This window comes from Hevea brasiliensis, chromosome 4, assembly GCF_030052815.1.
Source record: "Hevea brasiliensis isolate MT/VB/25A 57/8 chromosome 4, ASM3005281v1, whole genome shotgun sequence".
Lineage (NCBI taxonomy): Eukaryota > Viridiplantae > Streptophyta > Magnoliopsida > Malpighiales > Euphorbiaceae > Hevea > Hevea brasiliensis.
This window is the reverse complement of record NC_079496.1, coordinates 11,591,828-11,615,404: the sequence shown is the minus strand read 5'-3', so window position 1 is coordinate 11,615,404 and position 23,577 is coordinate 11,591,828. Positions and strand designations below refer to the sequence as shown.

The 23,577-nt window shown below is 37.7% G+C and overlaps 2 protein-coding genes across 2 annotated transcripts; both read left to right on the top strand.

The window, feature by feature from the left end:
• Positions 1-3,806: 3,806 nt before the first annotated feature.
• On the top strand, positions 3,807-6,500 carry LOC110665199 (pirin-like protein). Its single transcript, XM_021825223.2, has 6 exons — positions 3,807-4,078; positions 4,161-4,210; positions 4,315-4,353; positions 4,454-4,482; positions 5,304-5,470; positions 5,889-6,500. The coding sequence occupies exons 1-6, from the start codon at positions 3,963-3,965 to the stop codon at positions 6,391-6,393; spliced, it is 906 nt and encodes a 301-aa protein (XP_021680915.2). The 5' UTR covers positions 3,807-3,962; the 3' UTR covers positions 6,394-6,500.
• A 1,214-nt stretch (positions 6,501-7,714) lies between these two features.
• Positions 7,715-11,751, top strand: LOC110665200 (beta-1,2-xylosyltransferase). The gene is made up of 3 exons (XM_021825225.2): positions 7,715-8,675; positions 9,043-9,192; positions 10,534-11,751. The coding sequence occupies exons 1-3, from the start codon at positions 7,962-7,964 to the stop codon at positions 11,254-11,256; spliced, it is 1,587 nt and encodes a 528-aa protein (XP_021680917.2). The 5' UTR covers positions 7,715-7,961; the 3' UTR covers positions 11,257-11,751.
• The last annotated feature ends 11,826 nt before the right edge of the window (positions 11,752-23,577 follow it).

Sequence of the window (23,577 nt, the reverse complement as noted above, 5' to 3'; positions counted from 1 at the left end):
GTTTGTGTTTATCTAGGGATCAAAGAGATGAGATTCGAATTTGAATATATTAGATGGGTGATATTGATACAACTTTAATTAATAATTATTATTGAAATAAAAATAACCAAATGAGTGATATCCAGACGCTTTCAATTGGTAATCATCGAAATAAAAATTTTAAAAAAGGAGAGATTTACCATGTCACAACATTAATAATTAGACAAGAAAGTGGAAAACATAACAGCTAACAAGAGCTGGAAGCGTAATAATAATTAGACAAGAAGGTGGAAAACCATAAATCACAGCTAACAAGAGCTGGAAGTGTAGTGTTTCCATTAAACAGGTCATCATTACATCATTTCATATCGTAACATATAATATTGGATTTCATTGCATGAGTTTTAATTTTAAATTTAAATTTTAATTAAAATTAAATTAATGAAAAAATATTTTATTGAAAGAAATCTATATGTGCAAAACAATTAAAGTATTTTTCTATAATAAAATGTACCATATATTATTAAATACAAACTAAACAAGTAAGATTAACCAATGATCAGTATACCCCTCAGGGATTCATCTGAGAAATGAAATGGTTTATATAATGACATTTTTTTTATTAAATTAAAAAATACATTTATTATAATAAACAAAAATTAACTAATATAATATTATCTACAAATTTGATAAAAATTATCAACAAGTTTATGATTAGGTAAGAAAAAAAAGAAAGAAAGAAATGATAACATCATGATTTTGTAATAGAAAAATCAGCAATTTATTAAAGCAAAAGTGCATTCCAGTTGCAGCCAGCTTTTTGAAAAGCTTCAAAGTCTTTTACTTTACTGTACAGCTCCTAAGTTTGATATTGTAATTCTTTATTTTACAAGTAAAATTCGCCTAAAATTAATCTACATCATTGATTCAATTATTTATTATTAATTTCTATTATATTTAATAATTATTAAATTAAATATTTATATACTTATTATATATTTTTAATTAATTTTATATAAGTATTTAATTTAAAAATTATAAAATTTGTTTTTTTGTGAGGTGAAATTTAGGTTAGTTGTTAGATGCAACTTCATTGTATTACAGTTACAAATTTACATTGTTTACAAGGTTGTTTGCGTGATTTTGACTGAACTCTCGTCAAGTTATGCTAACTTGCCCATTAATCCAACGGCGCTCCTTGCATCATGCTCGGCTGTCTCTTATGTCACGTGATGGCCCACTCTCTTTCCATGGCCCATCCTCACCAATGCCATGGCCCACCCCAACCCAATCCTAAATCATGTGGATTTTTTTTTTTTTGCACATTGACAATCCTTTTTAACATTAATTGCTTTATTTTTTAGGAAATTATCAATCACAATTAAAATGAAAATTCGTAAATGGACATTTTTTTTTTGTTACAACATTTATATTAGGCTCTGTTTGTTTTGTGATTTTTTTAATATTTAGGATTAAGGACGAAGTCAGAAAATCGAATACGAAGTCAGAAAATCGATTCAGTGGAATAGAAAAAATTTTATTTTACTCAATTTAAATAAAAAAAATATTATATATAATAATAAGCGACCGTATAAAGAAAAAGAAAAACATAATAATGTATGTAAATATTTTATATGTAATAAATTAGAGTAAAATTTAAAGAAAATAATTTTATAAATAATAAATTTTCATTATAGTCTTAAATTTGTACTTTTATTTGACGATTTCATATATTTTGGAATTATTTAGATTTAAGTATTTTACAACAAGAAGTAATACAATATTCATATTAATAAGCTTTTAAAGTTTTAAATCTATTACGGAATAAAATAAAATTATTTGATGATGAATAAAAAAAAGAAATAAATATTAAAAAAAATATTTTGATTCTTATGAATATGAGAACGAGATGAAAAACAATATTGAAATAATAGTTTAGATTTTTTTTGGAATATAATATTAAGAATATATTTTTACTTTCTTATTTTAGTGGACTTAAATTAAAATTTTATATAAATATATAGAGAAAATATTTTAAATTTGTCTTTTTAATTTGATAATACTTCAATTTTTATATAACTATTTTAAAAAAATTAGATACATTATTGTTATTATTTTATTAGTATATTTTAGATGAATTTCTTTTTTTATATATAAACTTTTCATGACCCCACTGACTTGCAGGTAGATTCGCCCATGTTTAAAATATTATAGATAAACATCAAATATTTTCTTAATTAAAAAAATTAAGCCATTTTTAAATAATATGATTTTTTTTCTTTTTAAAATAGATAATATTTTATAAATTTTGATAATTTTATTAAAATTTAAAAATTTTTATTCATACATCACATAAATATATAAAAATAATAAAAGATATTTTAATAAAAAATATTTTTTAAAAAATAATTTTCATATATACAATCTATTTTATACGAAATAAATAGAGCATAATAAATATATAAAGTTTTATTAATGAGATAATATCATATTAGATGAGATGATTAAAGATATGTAAAATTAATTAATAAGTTTTATTTTAATAATATTAAAATTATTTCTAAAATTATAAAATATCGAAATTTAAATTGAAATTAATTTATAAAATTATTTAATCAGTTGAAAATTATTTGCAATAACAAGTGAGCATTGTGGACAAGAGAAATTGACAGATTCGGCTTTTGGTTATAAATTTTGTTGTTATCATAAGGTGAAAGAGAAAAATAGAAAGTTGGTATGATTTTGTCCATAGAAAAGGGGTTTGAAATGTGGTGTTTAATTAAATTTCGATGTGCCATTATCATCCACTGGAATTTTCTTCCAACTTTCCCATCAACCAAACGATAAACGAATCATTAGTTCAACAGTGTGACTAGATATTTCCTTTTCTTTACGTCTTAACTACCAAAATAAGTTTTGAGAGAGACAAATCAATAGCAAAAAAAATCATTTATTAATTATTTTTATCGTTTCATGCAACATAACAAAAATCATCAAATGCTTAGGCGTTATTAGGTTTAAATGGCTTCCTTTCTCAATGTTAATCTTATCAAAACACAAGTTAATTTGACTAGCATAAATAATTTATATAACCAATTAAATAAGTTATATTTTAATGGTTATAAAATAATCTAAAATATAATAAATTAAATAATAAATTGATAAATTTATAAGTGTAACGTATCAAACTTCATATAAGTAAGTTATTTCCAACTAATCAAAGACAGAAATTTTCATCATTATCAAACATGTTTAATACAACTTTTTAAGTTATCATGTTTAAAATAAAAAAAAGGAAATTATTCAAATTTAAAATTAAAAGATTATTTCAACAATTATTTTTTATTATAAAATTTTTGTTTGTAATAAAAATAAAGTAAGACCACATAAATAATAATTTCTGACTGATAATAATAGAAGGAATTGCTATGTACACATAATTTGGAGCAGCTGGATTCTTGTTAACAACCAAACAATTGAAATTGTGGGTTGCAATCCAAAAGATGTCAAACCTTCCCTATGGAAATAAAAGAATATCCCAACTCAATATCACATTTCAAATAGGGGGACCAATAAAATCATCTCTGGGTCCACAAGTTTGTAGGTCCCAATCTAATATCATGCTGACGTATGTGTCCACCTAGGATCACACCTTGACCAAGAACATGAGACCCATGAACCTTGATTGGACACGTGTCACCCATCCAAAAGCTGTGATCCAAAACACATCATCCCAACGCTAAGCTGACGTTATACGATCCAATAAAACTAAAGAAAGAAAGGTCTCTTCAGCGCAAGGAAAACTCCCATGTGGGTCTTATTGGCTTGGCCGCTTAAAACTTTCCTTTGACCTTCCAAAACAGAGCAGGCTCTGTATGTAATTAATCTATTTATACGTTTGAAACTTTTCTCTTTGCTTCTCACATTTGAAATCTCTGGTTACTGTTATAGCTTAGATTTTTATAGAGAAAGAAAAGAAAGAAATGCCTCTAATAGAGAATTCTTGTGTTCTTGAAGAACCACGACAAGTGGTCAGGAAGTTCTTGGCTAGGCCTCAACATGAAGGATTTGGAGCCATTGTTAGAAGGAGCATAGGAAGGTAAGCGATATAGAGAAACAAAAAAGATCAAAGATGATTAATTTTCAGGTGTTTGGATTCATGGGTTTTGGTTATTTTATAGGTTTGAATTGAAGTACTTTGATCCTTTTCTTGTATTGGATGAGTTCTCTGGTGAGTGCTCTGTTTTACTCTGTTTGTTTTCTTGAAACTGTAATCGGTTCTTTCTGCAAAGGTCATCGCTTACCTTAACTTCTTCTTCTTCTTTGATATTGCAGTTACAGCCCCAGCTGGTTTCCCTGATCATCCACACAGAGGTTTGAATTCTTGATCATATTTTCTTTTCCTGAGAAAATTAGCCCTGTCTTTTGTCAATGAAAATGAGTTGATTCTTATTTTTCTATTTTCTCTTCACAGGATTCGAGACAGTTACCTACATGTTGCAGGTACAGAAATTGATAATTCGCCAATTTCATTTATTTTCTGTCATTAGAAACTTTATCAGCTCTGTTTTCCCCTTAAATAAAAAGCTAAAACACTTGCAATATTAATCAACAGATGAAGTCAGATACATCACACTTGTTAACCTGTCAAACTAATCAATCACTTGATTATGGTTTCTGTTTACTCAGTCAATACATGTATTTTATAACATTTAAGATGTCATCCCCCAACGAATCACCTTTAAATTAAAGATATCGAAATCGTATTATTATTATTATTATTATTATTAGATATCGAGTTTAAATATTAAACAAAAAAATTATTAGTTAATTAATTAAGATAAAGTCAAGGTGTTATTAAATCAGTAGTTTAATAATTTAAAATTTTAACTCATAATATATAAATTATGGATTGAAAATTGTAAATGGTGCCTGAAAAAAAGAAGTGAAGGTCATGCAAAAATGCCACTGTTGTCCAGGTTGACCAGTGTTGCAAGAAAATACAAAAGTGCAAAGGGACCAGAGTTCCATTCACTTGCACCAAAAGTGAAGAAGAAAAACCCAACATAGAAAAACAAATCTTGACCTCGTGAGTTAGGGAGTAGGATTTTTTTTTTTTAAATAGACAAATATGAGTATATCTTTTGCTAAAATTATAATTATTGATGTGAGATCCCGAAAGATCAGAGTCTACAGACAAATGAGTGCACCCCAAATTTTTTGCGAAACATGCAAACCTGCTCAATTGTTTGTTTTATTCTCTAGTGGTGAAGTTTTGTCATTTATATGTGAGGGACACTCTGTGCTGCTTGTTAAATAAACAGGGAGCTATGACACATGAAGATTTTGAAGGGCACAAGGGGACCATATGTACTGGTGACTTGCAATGGATGACTGCTGGAAGAGGGATTGTTCACTCTGAGATGCCTGCAGCTCAAGGAATCCAAAAGGGTCTGCAGTTGTGGATCAACCTCTCCTCAAAACATAAGATGTTAGTACACCTTATTGATATGCATTTCCAAGATTTATTATGTTTTTCAGTGTTTCAAAAATTTCAAGCAAGAATAATTTGGCTTCACTTATGATTTTTCATGATCGATATTTTTTCAAAAGAAAATGAGTTTTAATTTTGGGGTCTTGGAGTCGTTTTTAGTATCGTAAAATCTCAAATTCGAGTTTCAGTCGGGGTTAGTCATAGAAAAAGTCATATGCTTTAAAATGGAGCACTAAGGCTTTTCTGCTTCCAGCCTGATGCAGAGTGCTATTGCCTTTTTGTCTATTGGATGCTTGTGCCACTTCTCTTATTGTTTTTCAAGAATCTTGATCATTTTATAGTGAAGCTTTTTTGAGCATACAATTAATCATGTTCAAGCTTCTTTAACCATTCTTTAATTTTGTTTGAATCACAGGATTGAGCCAAAATATCAAGAAATATCCAGCAAGGACATTGCAGAAGTATCAAAAGATGGGGTGAAGGTTAGGGTCATAGCAGGAGAGGCATTGGGGACAAAATCACCAATCTACACAAGGACCCCCACCATGTACTTGGATTTCAGTCTGAAACCAGGAGCTCACCTTCAACAACCCATACCCATAACTTGGAATGCTTTTGTGTATGTCTTGGAAGGTGAAGGCATGTTTGGGAATGCAAAATCTCTGCCAATATCAGCTCACCACCTTCTTCTTTTAGGGAATGGAGATGGTTTGGAAGCATGGAACAAGTCATCTAAAACCCTAAGGTTCATTTTGGTTGGAGGAGAACCACTGGGTGAGCCTTTGGTGCAATGGGGGCCATTTGTTATGAACACTCAAGAAGAGATTGATCAAACAATTGGTGATTTTGAGAATTTTGTTAATGGGTTTGAGAAAGCTAGGTATTGGAGATCTGAAGCTGCTGTTAGCCTTGGTTTTTAGTTTTTGTAGTAATTTGATTGAGAAATTATTGGTTGATTAAGGAAAAATTAAAATAAAAAAATATATCATTATCTCAAAATGAAAAAAATTGGCATAAAATTGACATATTAAGAGTGTTTGTTTTCTTTCCAATCACATTTTCATGGCATGTAAAGCACGCAACTCAATTTAAAAAAATAATAAAGAATCAATTAAAAAAGAGAGTGTAATTATATTATCACTAACACGCCAAATTCTTTCAATCACATCAAAATAAAAGAAGTGTTTTTTATTTTAGAAAAATATTATTTAAGATATTATTAAAAAAATAATTTAAAAAATTATTTTTTCATAAAAAATTTTATTATTTTAAATTTTAATAATTAAAGCATATTAAAATTTAAATTTGAATATATTCTTCAACTAATATATTAAAAAAAAAAGCAACGTTAGTTTCAATATTAATGTAATTTTTTAACATGGTATGCTATTTAATTAGGATAAAATTAAATCATGATATATATTAGGGGTGTGGAACTATTAAAATCAAAATTTTATAAAATAAAAATTAAATTGAATGAAAATGATAAAAAAAATTGAATAAAATTAACTTCAATCTATTTAATTTGTTAATTTATACTCCCTTTGAAAGGAAGTAGGTAAAGTAGGATTTTATTTAGATTTTTTAAAATAAAAATTTTCAGACTTTTTAAACTTTTATAATTATTTGATATTTGAGGGAGGAAAGATTTTTTTTTTTTTAAATATTTAGAGATTTTCAATTTATTAACCACTAATTTAATGAGTTTTGAAAAATGAAGATTTTTAGAAATTTTTAAAATTTTTAAAAATGTAATTGAAAAAACATTTATCATGCCAAAAATAAGTTAAAAGGTTTTAAATGCACTATCCAGAAACTGAAGAAGTTCGAATAACTGAGGAATGTCCTGTTGCTTTCGTTGGCTTTGACATCAGCTATCCATCGGAGGAGGATTTTCTTGTGGCGGTGGCAATCTCCTTGCTCCTGGAAGCCTGTTGCCGCATATGAGGCACACCAAGGAGGCATTGCTTGGAGGCATAAGGAAAGGATGAGGCAATCGCTTGAGAGGGGCACTGCGCTGTGTGGTGGGGAATGGCCTGGGCATCTCTTTAGGCAACAGGAGACGTGGATTTAACTTAAGAAATCTAATAAAAGAAGTTATTTAATTTGATTTATTTTTAATTTTATAATAAAAAAATCAAACTAAATTAAAAATTAAATATTTAAAAAATTATTAATCAAATCGAATTATAAAAGTTAAATTGAATCAAATCAATTCTCCGTCATTTTAAGGAAAGTGAGTGAGTCTGAATATATTCGGTGCGTAAAAGAACTTCCCTCGAGCTGTAGAATACCACGCGTCGCATACCTATTGGCCCAGTGAGCCGAAAAAAGCGAAGTGCATCACCTCACCGCCGCCGACAGCCACAGGAAAAAGAGGGTAAGAAGATGAAAATCCTCAAACCCAACTGAAACTTCCAGTTGGGTTTTGGAGTTGTTAGAGAGAGAGGGATTGACCCTGGTCTTAGAGAGTTAAAAAAAAAAAACGATGGACAGAACTCACTCCAAGCTCTTCAAGATCGTTCTCTCCCTCTTCGCTCTCAATTGTCTCTCTCTCTCTGTCTACTTCTCCTTACCCTACCACCACCAAAACCACTCCGACCACCATCGGCCTTCTCTTAACAACAACCTCCCCTCCTTGTTGGATAGCCGGCATCATTTCCTCACGGAAAACCGCCCTACCCAGAAGGACAACCACCTCCAAAATAAAAATAATAGTAATTTTAGCAATAATCATTACCTTAAACCGTGGCCGATACTACCGTCTTATCTCCCCTGGACTCGGAATCGTAAAGTCTCATTCCGCTCCTGCGAGGCCTACTTTGGCAACGGCTTCAACCGCCGCATTGACATCCTCCCCGCGAATCCCGGTGGATCTTCCGGGTGGTTCCGTTGTTTCTTCAGCGAGACGCTTCGGAGCTCCATATGCGAGGGAAGAAATGTGCGGATGGTGCCTGAAAGGATACATATGTCCAAAGGAGGGGAGGCAATAGAGGAGGTCATGCGGAGAACGGAGGAAGAGGAGTTGCCTGAGTTCCAAAACGGTGCCTTTGAGGTTCTAGGGGTTGGAAGGAACGGTAAAAACCTTGTAGGAGATTTCTTGGATACTAGTGTCCCGGGGGGCGAGATTACTAGGAATACCATGCGTGGATTGATTGGTTCAATTCGTGCCGTGGATAATGAGGAATTTGAGTGCGATCAGGTTAGGGTTTATGGATTTTGAATAAAGTTTTTGATTTTGGATTTTTGAGAAACTCTGTTTATCTTACGGTATGCATGATGAATAAGGCATTTAGTTAGAGTATTTATTGTGTTACTCGTTCTTTGGAGGTGATTTAAGGAATGGGAATGATTAATTATTGATTTATTTACTAGCTGTTCAGTTCCTGATTAACTGGAAGCAATCATAATTGTGAATCAAGATAATTACCATAAAAATGGTGCCTTTTAAGTATTGTTAGGGCAGGTGTAAATGTAAATAAATTTGGTTCTTTTCCCTTTCCAGTTGTCATTGTTCTTTTCTTGGATTTTTTATTGTGCTTATCTGACAGTAATTGTTTTGCTTACAGTGGATTGAGGAGCCAACACTTCTGGTTATACGATTTGAATATGCTAATCTTTTTCACACGGTTACAGATTGGTACAGTGCATATGTGTCTTCTAGAGTCACTGAATTGCCTTATCGACCTCATGTGATTTTTGTAGATGGCCACTGCAGAGTATGTATTTTCTATCTTGCTTAATTAGCTTCATTTTTTTTTTTTGTTTATTTTTACTTAGAAAAAAATGATGGTTGAGAATAGGTAACATAAATGCACGAAAAGAAAACTCAGAAGCTTCAGGAGATAGACTGGAGTCCACACATTGACAGGAGTTTAACTGACTTCCATTTGTACTTAAATTAGGATCTCCATATAGGTTTTGTACTTTTGTGGGCCAATAAAGGGAGGCTTTGCAGGAGAGGTGTCAATTTGGGTCTTGCAATGATTTGGAGTGTTCATCGTTTGGTCGCTGATGTTTCTCTCTGCTTCTTTTTCTTCAAAATATTGTTTTGGCTTTTAAAGTGAAGAAGCATAAGTTTCCTGTGAACGATAAAAGATTGTCTGCTGTTCTTAGTTAAGCATGAATATCCTGCTCTGATTTTGCGAAGATTGAAGGCCTAGTTGTCATTTGAGAATTATATATCCAAGTGTTATTGTTGTAAAAAAGATTTGTTGGTGGTTCATATAAACTCAACTCTAGAAATCAGTATGCTGTAGTTGAGTTTGAAACATGCTTGGGTGATCCAATTCCTAGTCCTAGACATGATTCATTTAAAACGAGAAATCTAAATGATTTTCCATGTGGGAGCTGCCACACCCTTGTTCTCTGCCTTCTAACTTTCTTTTGAGCAATGTGTTGGCATCAGATACTGCTAATTCCAATAACTAGACTAATTCAAGACACTTTCCTACTCCTCTAGTATCTGAACGTGTTTAATATTCTATTACAAAAGTTCATTTTTCTGCCTTAGGAGGACCTGATTTTTTAATTGATAATTACATGGTTTTAATTGAAGATATTCTGGCCTATTCTAGTTGTCTTTTATTTTATTTTATAGAGCATAGTTTTTTCTTTGTATCCATTCTCCTTTCCGTTTTCTTTTTAGACAAAATTCAAATATGCCATAACTTATATGCCAAGATGCTATTTCTTCTTCATGAGATATTCATCATATTTTGTTCTTGTTTTTGTTTATATTAGACATAAAATGCCTTTAGTTAGCAATTTCTCCTCCTCGAGTTAAGGTTGAATGACCACAGTCAATTGGGATGTTCTTGTTGTTTGATTTCATTTTTTTTTTTTGCTGGGGAATGTGGCCTGGATGATGCAAGTCCAGCAGGGATTCTTTACATAACCGTACTCATTGAATTGAAAATTTGAGATCAAGTATTTGGTGTATTGTATCTTTATAAATTCAACCCCTGTCCCCTTTTTTTTTTTTCCTTCTTTTTCTTTCAATTTTGTTTTGCATTCTTAGTAGCTTAGGCTGTCCTGCTGACCTGCTTGAAAAATTTCAGGCACCTTTGGATGAAACATGGAGAGCACTTTTTTCAAGTGTCAGATATGCTAAAAACTTTACTGGTCCAGTTTGTTTTCGTCATGTTGTTCTATCTCCTCTGGGATATGAAACTGCACTCTTTAAGGGACTAAGCGAAGATATAGATTGTGAAGGAGCATCAGCGCATGATCTTTGGCAAAACCCTAATGACCGAAAAACAGCCCGATTATCTGAGGTGGGAGAAATGATTAGAGCAGCTTCTGGCTTCTCTGTCAATAGACATGGTAGTGAAAAGCCTGTTTCAGGTCATAATGTCCTCTTTGTCAGACGTGAAGATTATTTAGCCCATCCACGTCATCATGGTAAAGTTGAATCAAGACTGAGCAATGAAGGAGAAGTGTTCGATTCATTACAGAGTTGGGCATCTAATCATGCGAGATGCAACGTGAATCTTGTCAATGGATTTTTTGCACACATGTCTATGAAGGAGCAAATACGAGCCGTTCAAGAGGCTTCAGTTATTATTGGTGCTCATGGTGCCGGTCTCACTCATATAATTTCTGCAACACCAAAAACAGTAATTTTAGAGATCATTAGCAGCCAGTTTAGGCGCCCACATTTTCGATTGATTGCCCAGTGGAAAGGATTGGAGTATCATGCCATCAATCTTGGTGGATCGTATGCTTCTCCAGCAGTTGTTATTGACAGGCTTGATAGAATAATGAAAAGCCTTGGGTGTTGAGCTCTTTTCCTATTGTTTGAAATTATCCTTTTGTCTTATTGCCGGGAAGGGGAAGCGGCAAGAAATCCTTTCTGCTTGCATTATCAAATCTTTGGGAGTCGTTCCTTTTTGTTCTGTCATTTTATCTCTTCCCAGACTTATTATCTCACATGCTACTACTTTCTGCTACTTAGCATGGCAATGCATGGTCAAGGGACCTGCGCGGTGGTATTGTAAAGCGTAAATATAATGTGATCCTCGGATCTGATACTTAACGAAGAGAACTTATCTTTTATGTCGTTCTGTCTTCAAGAGGAGGATGCCTTTCTTTAGGTGTGGTATGTTATCATGACACTGATCGGCATCATGCTTGGTAATTATTTACTGGTCTCTAGGAAAAGGAAATGACAGGTTGATACTTTGATTTTTATTGCAGAGCAACTGATGATTGCTTGTTATTGTCTTGTATAATACAACATTTTCAAATGGAATACACGAACTTTTTATTTTTTGGCATGATGGGCATATGCATTGTACTCTATCATATTCTTTCATTGACAAAGTTTGCATACCATTTTAGGTTCACTGGTAGACATGGAATTATAATCGTTCCCTTTGTTTGTTTTCTTTGGTGATTTCAAGGGGATCCATGCGAGACTTCCAAGTTCCTACCCAAATCAGTTTCCAGTTATGTTACCTACTATAATGAGAATTGAGGTTCACAAAGTTCGATCATGAATAATGTCGACACCATATTTTGCGCAATCCCCAGAATCAATAAACTTTAAAATCGATCTCCAGCACCAAGCCTCTCTTTGCCAGTTAATCACATTTCCGATCTCTCTGCAAAAGGAATCAAATTAGTATTAAGTCTCCATATCATTTAAATCCTATCCGATCTCTCGAATCAATAACCAAGTTTTTCGGCCGGTCAATCACATTTCCGATCTCTCTTGTCAAACGAAATTGAACCAACATTAACTCTTCATACCATTCGATTTCCCACTCATAAATATTGTGGATAGCTGTTCAATAAAGTTAAAGTTTTAATCCTGCTTAACGGTGCTACCGATCTTAAGTGTTCAGATCAGGTTTCCAATTTTAATAATCTTAAGTTCTGTTCAGTGTTTGTTCTCTGTTTAGGCCGATCTCATGTTTACAAAGTTTTACCGATCTCTCATACATAGGTTAATAATTGCTTTCAAGTTGTTCTAATATGTTCAGACAATCAGGCGCTCATGCAACTTAGATACTTTCCGATCTCATTCAGTCATTAAAAAAAAGGGGGAACTTCATTTCATTTCAAATTAAAAATTTATACAAATCATTCGGTTGGGGGAATCACCCCCAGCTTGTTCTATATTTTGTTCACCCCCTCTATCACCTTCGGCCTCCTTTTCGCTATCCTCTTCGTCTTGCGGAGCCAGGTCTATCATCCAGGAAAAGTTCTCCTCAGGATAACGTTTCTTCAGCTCGGCCAAGAGATCCCCATGGGCGTTCACATAAGCGCCGGCCTCCTTTGTCACTGTCTCTTCTTCTTTTGCTTTGAGTTCCTCAGTGAGGCGAGCGACATCAGCGGCTCGGAGCGCCCGAACCTCTTCAAGATCATGGGCTTGCTCGATCAGCTTATCCTCGTAGAACTTCATCCGCCCCTCAATTTCAGCTATATAGTTTTGGGCGGATGAAAGTTGGGATCGGAGGGAAGCTGCTTCATGACCCACCTTCTCGATCTCTTGTCTTATACGGTGAGCCTTCTCCCGGACAATATGTTGGTTCACCAAACTCTCCACACTCAGGCTCATAGTCTGGGTCAGGATATCATCGAGATCGTTCGGGGTTAGCCTATCCCGATCCTCCCGAAGGCAAATGGAAGACCACAAGACCTTAGCAAAGCTCGGATTCTCTCTAACCATCCGGTTCTTCTCTAGCGAGTGGATCAGGATTTGAGCGCCGCGGGAAAGGGTCCTCACAGGTGGTTGGGAAGAACCCCCTTCCGCACTTGGAGCAACCGGAGGAGGTGGTGGCGGCTCTTCTTGATAAGGAGGAGACCGAACCACTTCGACTTCAGGGATCGGTGGTCCTGAAGGTCGGGACGAACCTCCCTGTACCTCACTCGGATCGTACCTCAGCGTCTGAGAGGTCTCGGCGTACTTCATCTCCCGCACTTTCCTAGAGACCTCTCTCTTGCGCTTTCGGCTTTCCTTGGAAGCCTCACCGCTCGCCATACCTGCACAAAGAAAAGGTCAGTGAGATCGCTAAGGCCCAAAGATCAGAGATATAGAAAGTACCGAGGCCGAGGTCAGAGAGCTGAAGCCCGCGTTCTTCACCAGTAATCAACTCCATTGTCCAATGATGCGCTCGCCACATCGCATCTAAACAAGAGAACTTCGCTGCCGCTCGATCTTTCGCCCATCACCATTAGGCCTTCTTCCTATTCAGGTGATGCGCTCGAATTAATCTGCCCCGATGCGAACTACGCGAGAAACCCTCAAAGCCATTCGGAATTTTGCTCCTCAGAATAAAGAAGTGATTCTTCCAATTCTTCAGGAAGGAAGACAGATCGGTAAAAAGCCAACAATGTGGCTTCGCCTGAAAGAACCAATACTCGTCGTCCTTTCGACGAGTTAACCTATGTAGTTCGGCGAACACCTTAGTTGTAGGATTGAGTCCTTTGGCTCAGCAAAGGCCTCTGAAGGCTACTAGGATCCGCCATGAGTTCGGGTGAACTTTGGCTATGCACACTTGGTGAAATTTCAGAACTTCATTGAAGAAATCGTTAAGAGGGAACCGCAGCCCGACTTTTAATTGCTCTTCGTATACCATGATCATATCATTCTCTTCAAAGAAGTGATCGGCTCGAAGATCGCCATGACACTTAATGAGTTCGTATGAATCGGGCTGAATGTTATACTCTTGGCTGAACGACTGCAAGTCGGTTTCTTGATTGATTGATGGCAGCTCGTCCATGGGGAGGTTTTCTCTCCCTGAAGAATGCGTTTGTCTTGAGGGTCCCGCTTGACCACGGGTTGGAACAGAGGATGTAGGAGGTTCGGATCGCCTGCTCGGTCCGACCACCTCAACTTCATCTGACGACCACGAGACATGGACGGAAGGGGGGCTCGCCGCTCTCTGACCCTCGGCGCCGCTCATTTTCAAAGAAAAGAGAAAATTTAAACTGAAAGAAAGATCAAAACCCTTATCGGAGTGTGATCGGTGTCGGAAGAACTTGAAAAAACGAGAGGATATTGGAATCGCTCGCGAGAGGCTGAAAATAACATAAGGGAGCAACTGGCGGACCCATCCCCTATTTATACCCGTCTGAGCATTTAATGCTCACGGTGTCCCAAGCGGCGCATCGGTTAGCGGGATTCGCCAGCTTTTTCTGACACGTCTCATGAATATTCCGGAAATTCCATAATTGAATAAGGAGAGATCGGCTGGTTAAAGGACTGGCAGATTAAGGTGTTTGTTTGGAATGACAGATCGACTAAGGGCTATTCAGTTAAGAATCGGATCGGATGAACACATCAGAGATCGGAAAATAACCAATGCAATAATAATAAAATGATAATTGTATTTCATTTCTAAAAGGGAGATTACATCATTTGGGCGATCTCTAGAGATCGGATTACATTAAAAGGGAGAATACATCATTTGGGCGATCTCTAGAGATTGGATTACATTAAAGGGGAAATTACAACATTTGGGCGATCTCTAGAGATCGGCAGTACATCCTATCTAGCGAAGGCCTATGTCAAAGCCTAGTCTCATGGCTGAATCAAAAGATGTGTTTGATCAGGAGACCGGTCATCGACATCGGATAGATGTACAACTCAGATGGGGTGACTATGACTCTCATGAGGATAAGAGAGATCACCATCAATATTATTGCTCGGAACCGAGCCACTGTCGGGACACCCAATGTGGTGAGAAGCCAATTGAACTTCGAAGGGCAGTCACCAAAGATCGGAGGGAATTTAGCAGTCTTCTCGCCCGAAATCGGTTCGCCGATTGCATCGGCCGATCGATTCGGGGTCAACGCAATCGATATTCTCGATCTGGATCGGTGAATTAGTCCGGTTCTCTCACTATCATCAAATATGGCCATAATGATTTTCTGATCACCAGGGTCGAAAATTGTCAGTCGGTGAACAAGGTGAACAGCCGGGAAAAGATCAAAAGCAGCTATCATGGCCGGGATTGTTACCGGAGCAGTTAGAACAGGAAAAGTGAGAAAGAGGAGAAAATGAAATGCGGGAGGATTTACTGACGAGGGTATATATATATAGAGAAGGTCTGAGCATTTATGGCTAGCAGAAAACGAAGCGGACGCCTCGGAAATTGAAAGAATAAATGCCTTGACTGAACCGACTCGGACAAATGAGAAGACTATGGAATGAGAGAGATCGAGAGAGGGGCCCGGCATGAGAGTTCGGAAAAAGAGCATATTGGAAAGATCAGAAGGGAGGGGAGATCGGAATGCAAAGAGAATAGGACAACTTTTCATGACTGTCGTCATAATCAGAGCCTAGGTAGTTAAAGCGTTGCAGACGAGATCAAATCTCCTCCGCATGTCTCATTTGCAGAATCGCCCACATTGCTGACAGGCGCCAGAGTATGTCATGACAGTCCTGTGCATCTCAATCTCTACCGTTGATCTTACTTGTAAGGACAAGTCCGGAGCCCTTGGATCAAAGAAGAAGACGACAAGATCGCGCTTTATTCCCAAATTTCTGATCGCCTAGATAAGAAAATTTTGGGCCGTCAGATTAGAAGAGAGAAAGGACAAATATTCTGAAAAGGATCTCAGCCGTTCATTTTGATTCTCTTTGATTCTCAAACATCAGATCATGTCCTTTAAGATCCAAACCTTCCATCTCCTTCAAGGGGAATCCTGACCTTTCATTGGGAGCACACGTTCCTTATAAATACCTGCATGAAAACTGTTGATAGGGAGAGGACAAAGAAAAAGGGTGGTGATTATAGTGGAAAGGCTCTGAAAATTGATTCAGTTTTGCTACTCTGCTATTTTTAAGCTAGAAAGACTTTAGAAACCAGTTTTCTAAAGTATTTTCTTTGAAGAAGTATTGGACACTGGAACTTTTGATTTTCAGTTTGTTCATTGCTCTGCGATACCCTTTCTTAAGTTTCAGTTCTGTTTTCACCACCTTCATATCCACTTTTATTTTCTGAGCTCAATCTCATTCATTATCATTTCGGTTCGATTACATGCTAACTAGGCATTCGTCATTTCAAGGCAGGCATTAGTCTCTAGATTATTAGCCCGAAACTCTGCAACATTCGTGACTCCATAGTTAGTTCAATAGGTTCAACTTCCTGCAGGTGAGTGTCTGAACCGTTGCCTTATCCAGTGTTCGTCTTTATTTTCCTTTTTTACGCTCATAATTTTCGTTAAAGTTTGTTTTATGTTAGAAGGTCCCACGTGGGTGGTTACTCTTGAGTTTATCTTTGATATATCAATTCATGTTATTTATTTGTTTTTGGTCTTTTATTATTTCCTAATGTAGGTGTTCTAGTTACGGGTAACGTATAGGTAGTTTGATAAAATGTTGGTAGCAGTATCTTAACATAAGAGTTTTTTTAATAAACGTTCGGATAATAAATCAGAGAATTGCGAAGTCAAGCCACCAGACTAGCTCGAGAAGATGACTGGGTAAAGGTGGGGGGGGGGGGGGTCGGAGTAATATTGAATTTCAGACTAGCAAATGAAATAGAGCAAACATTGCCTGCCGAAGGGTATTGGTAAGGCGATCACATAGGAGGTCGGTAAAATTCAGTCTGGTATCCCCTATCTAGTCACAAGGTACCAACGGGTTAAAAGAAGTCTTATTCGGGTCCCCGGCATCTTCGAATGTCAGAACCCTTAGTCTTAGGCTCTTATGATGAGTAGCTGTAATCAAATTTCAAGAGGTCGGAAAAGTCCTTATCCGACTCTCATTCATCTAAAAGAGATCGGAGGAGAGTTCTTATCCGATTCTCAATAAAAAATTCTAATAAATATTTAAAAGAGATCGGAGGAGAGTTCTCATCCGATTCTCAATAAAAAAATTTTAAAAATCTAAAAGAGATCGGAGGAGAGTTCTTATCCGATTCTCAATCAAAATTTTTAATATCTGAAAGAGATCGGAGGAGAGTTCTTATCCGATCTCCAATCGAAATTTTAATCTAAAAGAGATCGGAGGGGAGTTATCATCCTATTCTCAAACCAAATTTTAACAAATACGCAAAATAATCCCATAAATTAAAAAAACCGCTACGCGCCATCAATTCACTAAGGTCGTCTCATTTACTTGTGTATCTGGGTAATCCGAATTAGTAAAAAATCAAATATTCCCTTTTATCAAAAGGATTAACATTTCCATTCGAACCCCCTAACTATCGATTTTAATTTATAAAGAACGTAAGGTTAAATGTGCTCACCCTCATTGAGGGACGAGGTGGGGTGCCTAACACCTTTCCACCCGTTTACGAACCCCGAACATAGAATATCTGTATTTGAAGTGGTTTCATTTTAAGTTGCATTTCACTAATGGTTTTCTTTAATTTCCCTCAAAATTAAAGTGGCGACTCCTCACTCTTTCCCACTTCGGTGAGTGTTCGTCCAGGCGACTTCAAAACCCTTGCGACAGCTTGGCGACTCCATTGGGGACGTCATTTTTCCTTCAACCCAGGCCCAGAGGTCCAAAAGCAGATTTAATTTTATGCTTCTATAAACTAGAATTATAGTTAGATAGGTTCAATTTACGAAATTCGAAAACCTTAATCTATTGATGTTTGTTATTTTCGCTAACCGCTTTATTTATTTTTGTTTTATATTCTGCAGCATTTTTCGTCTAAAAAAAAAAGAAAAAGAAAAACTCCCCATACTGGGAAGAGGTAAAGGTGTCCCTTCACACACTGAACACTCATACGATGTCCTCACACACTCCAGCCCTATACCTGGGCTTTCTTACCCTTTTAAGAAGTAGGAGGGAGTCATATAGCGGTACCCGTGGGTTTTACCCCGTTAGTATCCGTGAAGGCTTTTGCTCAAATTGAAACTCGTTCTATTCACTGTGATACCCGTGGAATTCTCCCGTCAGTATCGTGGTGATAGAATGGGCTCTACTGTTTACAGTAGGGGCAATTTGGGAACCTGTGGCTTTTAGAAAATTAGACCTTGAGCTAAACTATCACAATAGCTGGAAGCCGTAGCAAGCTACCTTATAAGATAGAACTATCCAATTAGGCAGCACCCATCCGGTACCAGGACTCTCCCTATTTTAGGACAAAAGGGGCATACTTACTCTTACCCTATTCTACTTGTTTTATTTTGTTCTTATTTTTTAGGGTAATCTTGAATCATACTGTTAGAAAAACCTACACACTTTTCTACTTTGATAAATGTGTAGGTGTCACTTTGCCAACAGTATAATTCAAAATTACCTGAATTTACCCTGCTAACAAGTTTTTCCCGCAGGCATCACCAAATTAAGGTCTGTAAAAGGATAAGCATTTTTTTAACATGGCATCCTCGAGTCAGTCGGCAGAAGAAGTTCTTAGACCAGAACAGAATGCTAAACCGCGGCCCGAACCACCTCATAGTTCAGTGCCCCCACGAAGCAATGTCACCAGAGGATATACTGGCTTATTACCTCCATTGGACCTGAGCAAAGTTGAGGTCAGAATGAATAGTCTTGAGGGTCTGGCTAATGGTTGGAAGTCATTTCCTGATCAGGTCAAAGCACGATTTGAGAAGAAATATGGGAGGATTGCAACCTTGATACGAGTCAAAGTCCAAGTCCCGGCATTAAAGGCCATGCTGTCAGTTTGGAATCCTAAGTATGGGGTGTTCTCTTTCAACGATATCGATACCGCTCTCACTATGGAAGAATATCAGGCATTGCTAGAAATTCCTTATGTGATGCAGAATTGGATTTACCTACACCTGGAGCATAGACAGACCTGGAAACGATTCGCACATATGTTGGGGATCCCCCCGAAAGAAGCAAAGACGAGGGAAACTGTCAAAGGAAACACTCATGGTTGGTATTGGACTTACCTCAAGAAGTGGTTGGATCATTACATCTAGGAGGAACAATGGGAGCAGGCTTCCTTGGCACTTGCTTTGGGGATATACGACCTGATCTTGTTCCCTAGACCTTCGGGAATCATAACCTGTGGTGTTGCGGAAATATTCTGGGCAGTAGAAAAACAGAAAGTCAACCCGGTACCAGTAATTCTTGCAGAGACTTTATTGACTCTTACCTACTGCAGACGACAAGGCAAGGGATCCGTTAAGTGTTGTTCTCAATTATTGTACCTCTGGATCGTCAGTCACATATGTCCTGTAGAGACAAAGGGATTGACTTGGTACCTTGACCAGCCTCTCATCGAGAAGATGACCAGACTAGTAATCAACCCAAAGGATGAGTTGCAGTGGTAAGAACGGATCTTGAGCTTCAACAGCCCTGACTACTGTTGGAGGAAACTGTGGACATCGGGTCAACCCATTTTGGTCAGCACGGGGGGCAATCAATCAGTATCCCTAATTGGAGTGACCGGGTACACAAGTTACACTCCAGCATTAGTAATGAGGCAGTTCGGCTCAACCCAGTCCAGAGTCAAAGTAGGAGAATACCACCATGGTCATTTTTACCATGAACTCGATAATGAGGAAGAATTAAAAATAGCTCGCAAATCGTGGGAAAGTATCACTATGGTGGAAAGGTCGCCTAAAGGCCCAAGTGTCATGAGCGATTATCTTAAATGGAGGGCTGGCAGGGATCAAGGACACCTAACTACGGATCCAACCAAATTCGAAGGCAGCGACCTCCGTCAAGACATCTTTTCAAAAGAAGCTAGCACTCGTTTATCTTTTCAAAAGGTAAACACCGAAAACTCGCAATTACAAGAGCAAATAAAATAGTTAGAGGACCAACAGCAGATCCTCAAAAGAAAAGTGAGAAGGCTCAGGCAAGAGGCGAAGACCGAAAAGATAGGGTTTGAAGAGCAAGAAATACAATGGGAAAGGGAAAAGAGCTCTCTCCAGGCTACAATGAAAGAAGCAGAAGTACAGAATAGGAAGCTTCAGGAGAAAATGAAATATTAGGAGATACTCATGGAAGAGTATAAACAAGAAAGCAAAAAGAAGAAGCTTAAACTGAAGGAGCAGGCACAGCTTATCAACGATATTCTGAAAGAACGTGCTAAAGAAAGAAAGGAAAAAGAAAGACAAGCCGCTCTTTATCAAGAGCTAAAAGAGAATGTTAATCAGCTGGAGAGAATGATAGCACAAGGGAAACAAGAACTCTTACCTGAATCTGAATATGCCCTGAAAATGTTTGACCCCGCCAGACAAGAAGAAAGGCTCTATGAATATCTCAGGAAGTGTCATTACGTTATAAAGAACCTTCCTGAGCCTAGGCCAATGTAAAGTATGCCATGTATGAATTGTTCAATTAATGGAACAACTTTGGGCCATTGTTTAGCAAAATTGTGAATGAATAGTATGACGAAAAATTGGATACGCCATATGGACAGGTACCATAAATGCGCATTCAATCCAGTCATTCACCGTTGGACTATCAAACGATGCCATGATAAAAGTGATGCAATTATCCTTCTGCAGATTTCATCTTGGCTCTCAGATGCCACCGTATCCTTTGTCCACACCAGGACCTTTTTAATTTTTAATTCAAAATTCACTGAAAAATTTTCTTTTTTTTTACTTCCTGCAGAAAATCAACATTGCTTCAAGCAAAGCCAGTCTGACCAAATGAGCGGTTCATCCAAGACGAGTGTACTTAACACGATCACGAACAAAGAAGATAATGGAAGACCAGGAACAAGTCCAAAACCTACAAGGACAAGTGTCTGAATTGAAAGACCAGGTCTCAGAGCTCATGAGACTAATGAGGGAGATGTCCCATAATAAGCCTGCTTCAGAGCCTAACTTACCACTACCTCCCCCACCTCCTACAACGGTTGATTCTCATCATGCTTCAACCTCTTTCACCTTTCAGCCACCTATCCTAGATCCGACAATCACCGTCGATCTGGCTCCCCTGAATAATGATCCACCTTTCTCCCATTACCCGACTGTCCCAAATGCAGAGCCGTACCCTTCAATCCTGATCCCTCCAGTTCATTCCGCCCCTTATTTACCAGCTGGGGGAGTATTCCATGCAGTAGGGAGGGGAGATAAGATGAGAGAAAATGAGAAGCTATCTGCTCTAGAAGAGAGATTAAGAGCGATAGAGGGACTAAACATGTATGGTTCAGTTGATGTGGCGTCACTGAGATTGGTGCCTGATGTGGTAGTGCCACCTAAGTTTAAGGTCCCAGACTTTGACAAGTACACCGGGAACTCAGACCCCCGCATTCACTTGGCCACTTATATTGCCAAAATGTCAGCCCTGATAGAAGACGATAGATTTCTAGTCCACTTTTTCCATGAGAGTCTCTCCGGGGGCAGCCCTGAGGTGGTGCATTCAGTTGGATAGAAGCAAATTGCGCTCCTGGAAAGATTTGGCTGACGCTTTCCTAAAACAATACAAGTTCAACTGCGATGTGGCCCCTACAAGGAGAGACCTCCAAAACTTGGTTCAGAGAGATAGGGAAAGTTTTAAAGAATATGCCCAGAGATGGAGAGAGAAGGCCGCAGAAGTGTATCCTCCAGTGACTGACAATGAACTATGCTCCTTATTCATTGAGACATTAAAGGCTCCCTACTTCAATCTGATTATTGGAAACACTTCCAATAGTTTCTTGGACATCATCCAAGCTGGGGAGAGGATAGAAGCCAACTTAAGGATGGGACGACTGCAGGAGTTGACTGAGAATCCTGTAAAGAAGACTGCCAGTTTTGGCAAGAAAAAGGAGGCTGATGTGCATTCCATCACCTAGCAGAACAATCACTCCCCACTTCCTCAGAACAACTATCGGCCATATCTACCTTCTTATGGCCAAACCATTGCAAACATTCCACTCCTTTTTCCAAATTATCCTCACCCACGCCCACAGTATCCACCATCGACAAACTACCAGTCCAGACCACCTCCTCCACCTACTCAACCCAAACCACCTCAAAATAATCCGAGACCACCAAGAAATCCTGATCCACCTCTTCCTCTGCCACTTAGCGAAATATACCGATACCTTGTCGGTATAAACCAAATAGTACCGATTCCCCTTGACCCAATTCAGCCGCCATACCCCAGATGGTATGATGCCAGTGCCCGGTGTGAGTATCATGGAGGGGCACAGGGGCATTCAACCGACAATTGCGGGGCACTCAGAGGAAGAATACATGCCCTAATCAGGAATGGGTGGTTGAAGATTGAAGGAAATGGTTCCCTCCCCAATGTTACCTCAAACCCATTGCCCAATCATAATACGGGCAATGGCGTGAACATGATAGAGTCAAAAGGAGAAGGGTCCACACTAGAGGTAGATGAATTGATTCCTCATTTTGAAGAAATTTTTAGAACGGCAGAGAAGGAAGGTTACCTCTATCTTCAAGCACCAGAAACTGAAGATAAGGCGGGATGCCCCTATCATGGGAGGGCAGCTAACCATGAACTGAAAAATTGTGAACAGTTAGGCAAGAGGTTCAGAACTTACTGTCCCTCAAAGTCTTGAGATGTCAAACGAGGTTGAAGATGGAGGAGGGAGTAAACACAGCCCAATTCGGCCAAAATGCCTCCACCTCTAAACATAGAATCACCTTCTCAGCCCCAGCATCGTCACCACCAGTAACAATTATCCGAACCCCACCTCAGCTCCCTGTCACAAACACCCATGCCATACCTTGGAACTATAATTTCCAAGTCTTTACCCAAGGAGCATCAAGCAGTACACCAGCTCCTAGCCTTGCCTCACCTTCAGTACCTCCTAAACCGTGCTTCGCTCCTCACGAGCACTTCAAGATGATTTACGCTGGACCTTCTAGCGGTGCTACTCCCCAATCTAACCCTCAGCCAGTCACTACCACAAAGTTCTCCCCACATGAGCAAGAAGTTGAGTTTATAACCCGAAGTGGGAGGTGTTACGGGAATGAGGAAAAGGAAAAGAAGAGAGGGAAAGTAAAAATGGGAGAGCCACGAGAAAATACAGAAGAGGAGGTTGAGAAAGTGGAGAAAAGAGAACCTGTCGGATCAAACGAAGAGGAGGAGCTGTTGCTTCAAATTATGAAGCAAAGCGAGTACGACGTTGTTGAACAGTTAAGAAAGACACCTGCTCGAATTTCACTATTGTCGCTGATTCTGAGCTCAGAGGTGCACTGTCAAGCCTTGCAGAAAATTCTGGATCAGGCCTTCGTAAACCCCGACATCACACCGG

Excerpts from the sequence above, each read along its gene's own strand:
- LOC110665199 (XM_021825223.2), top strand. The coding sequence starts at position 3,963 with ATGCCTCTAATAGAGAATTCTTGTGTTCTTGAAGAACCACGACAAGTG. Across the intron at positions 4,079-4,160 it reads GTTAGAAGGAGCATAGGAAG|GTTTGAATTGAAGTACTTTG; the intron begins GTAAGCGATATA and ends GTTATTTTATAG. Across the intron at positions 4,354-4,453 it reads CCCTGATCATCCACACAGAG|GATTCGAGACAGTTACCTAC; the intron begins GTTTGAATTCTT and ends TTCTCTTCACAG.
- LOC110665200 (XM_021825225.2), top strand. The coding sequence starts at position 7,962 with ATGGACAGAACTCACTCCAAGCTCTTCAAGATCGTTCTCTCCCTCTTC. Across the intron at positions 8,676-9,042 it reads AGGAATTTGAGTGCGATCAG|TGGATTGAGGAGCCAACACT; the intron begins GTTAGGGTTTAT and ends TTTTGCTTACAG. Across the intron at positions 9,193-10,533 it reads TTGTAGATGGCCACTGCAGA|GCACCTTTGGATGAAACATG; the intron begins GTATGTATTTTC and ends GAAAAATTTCAG.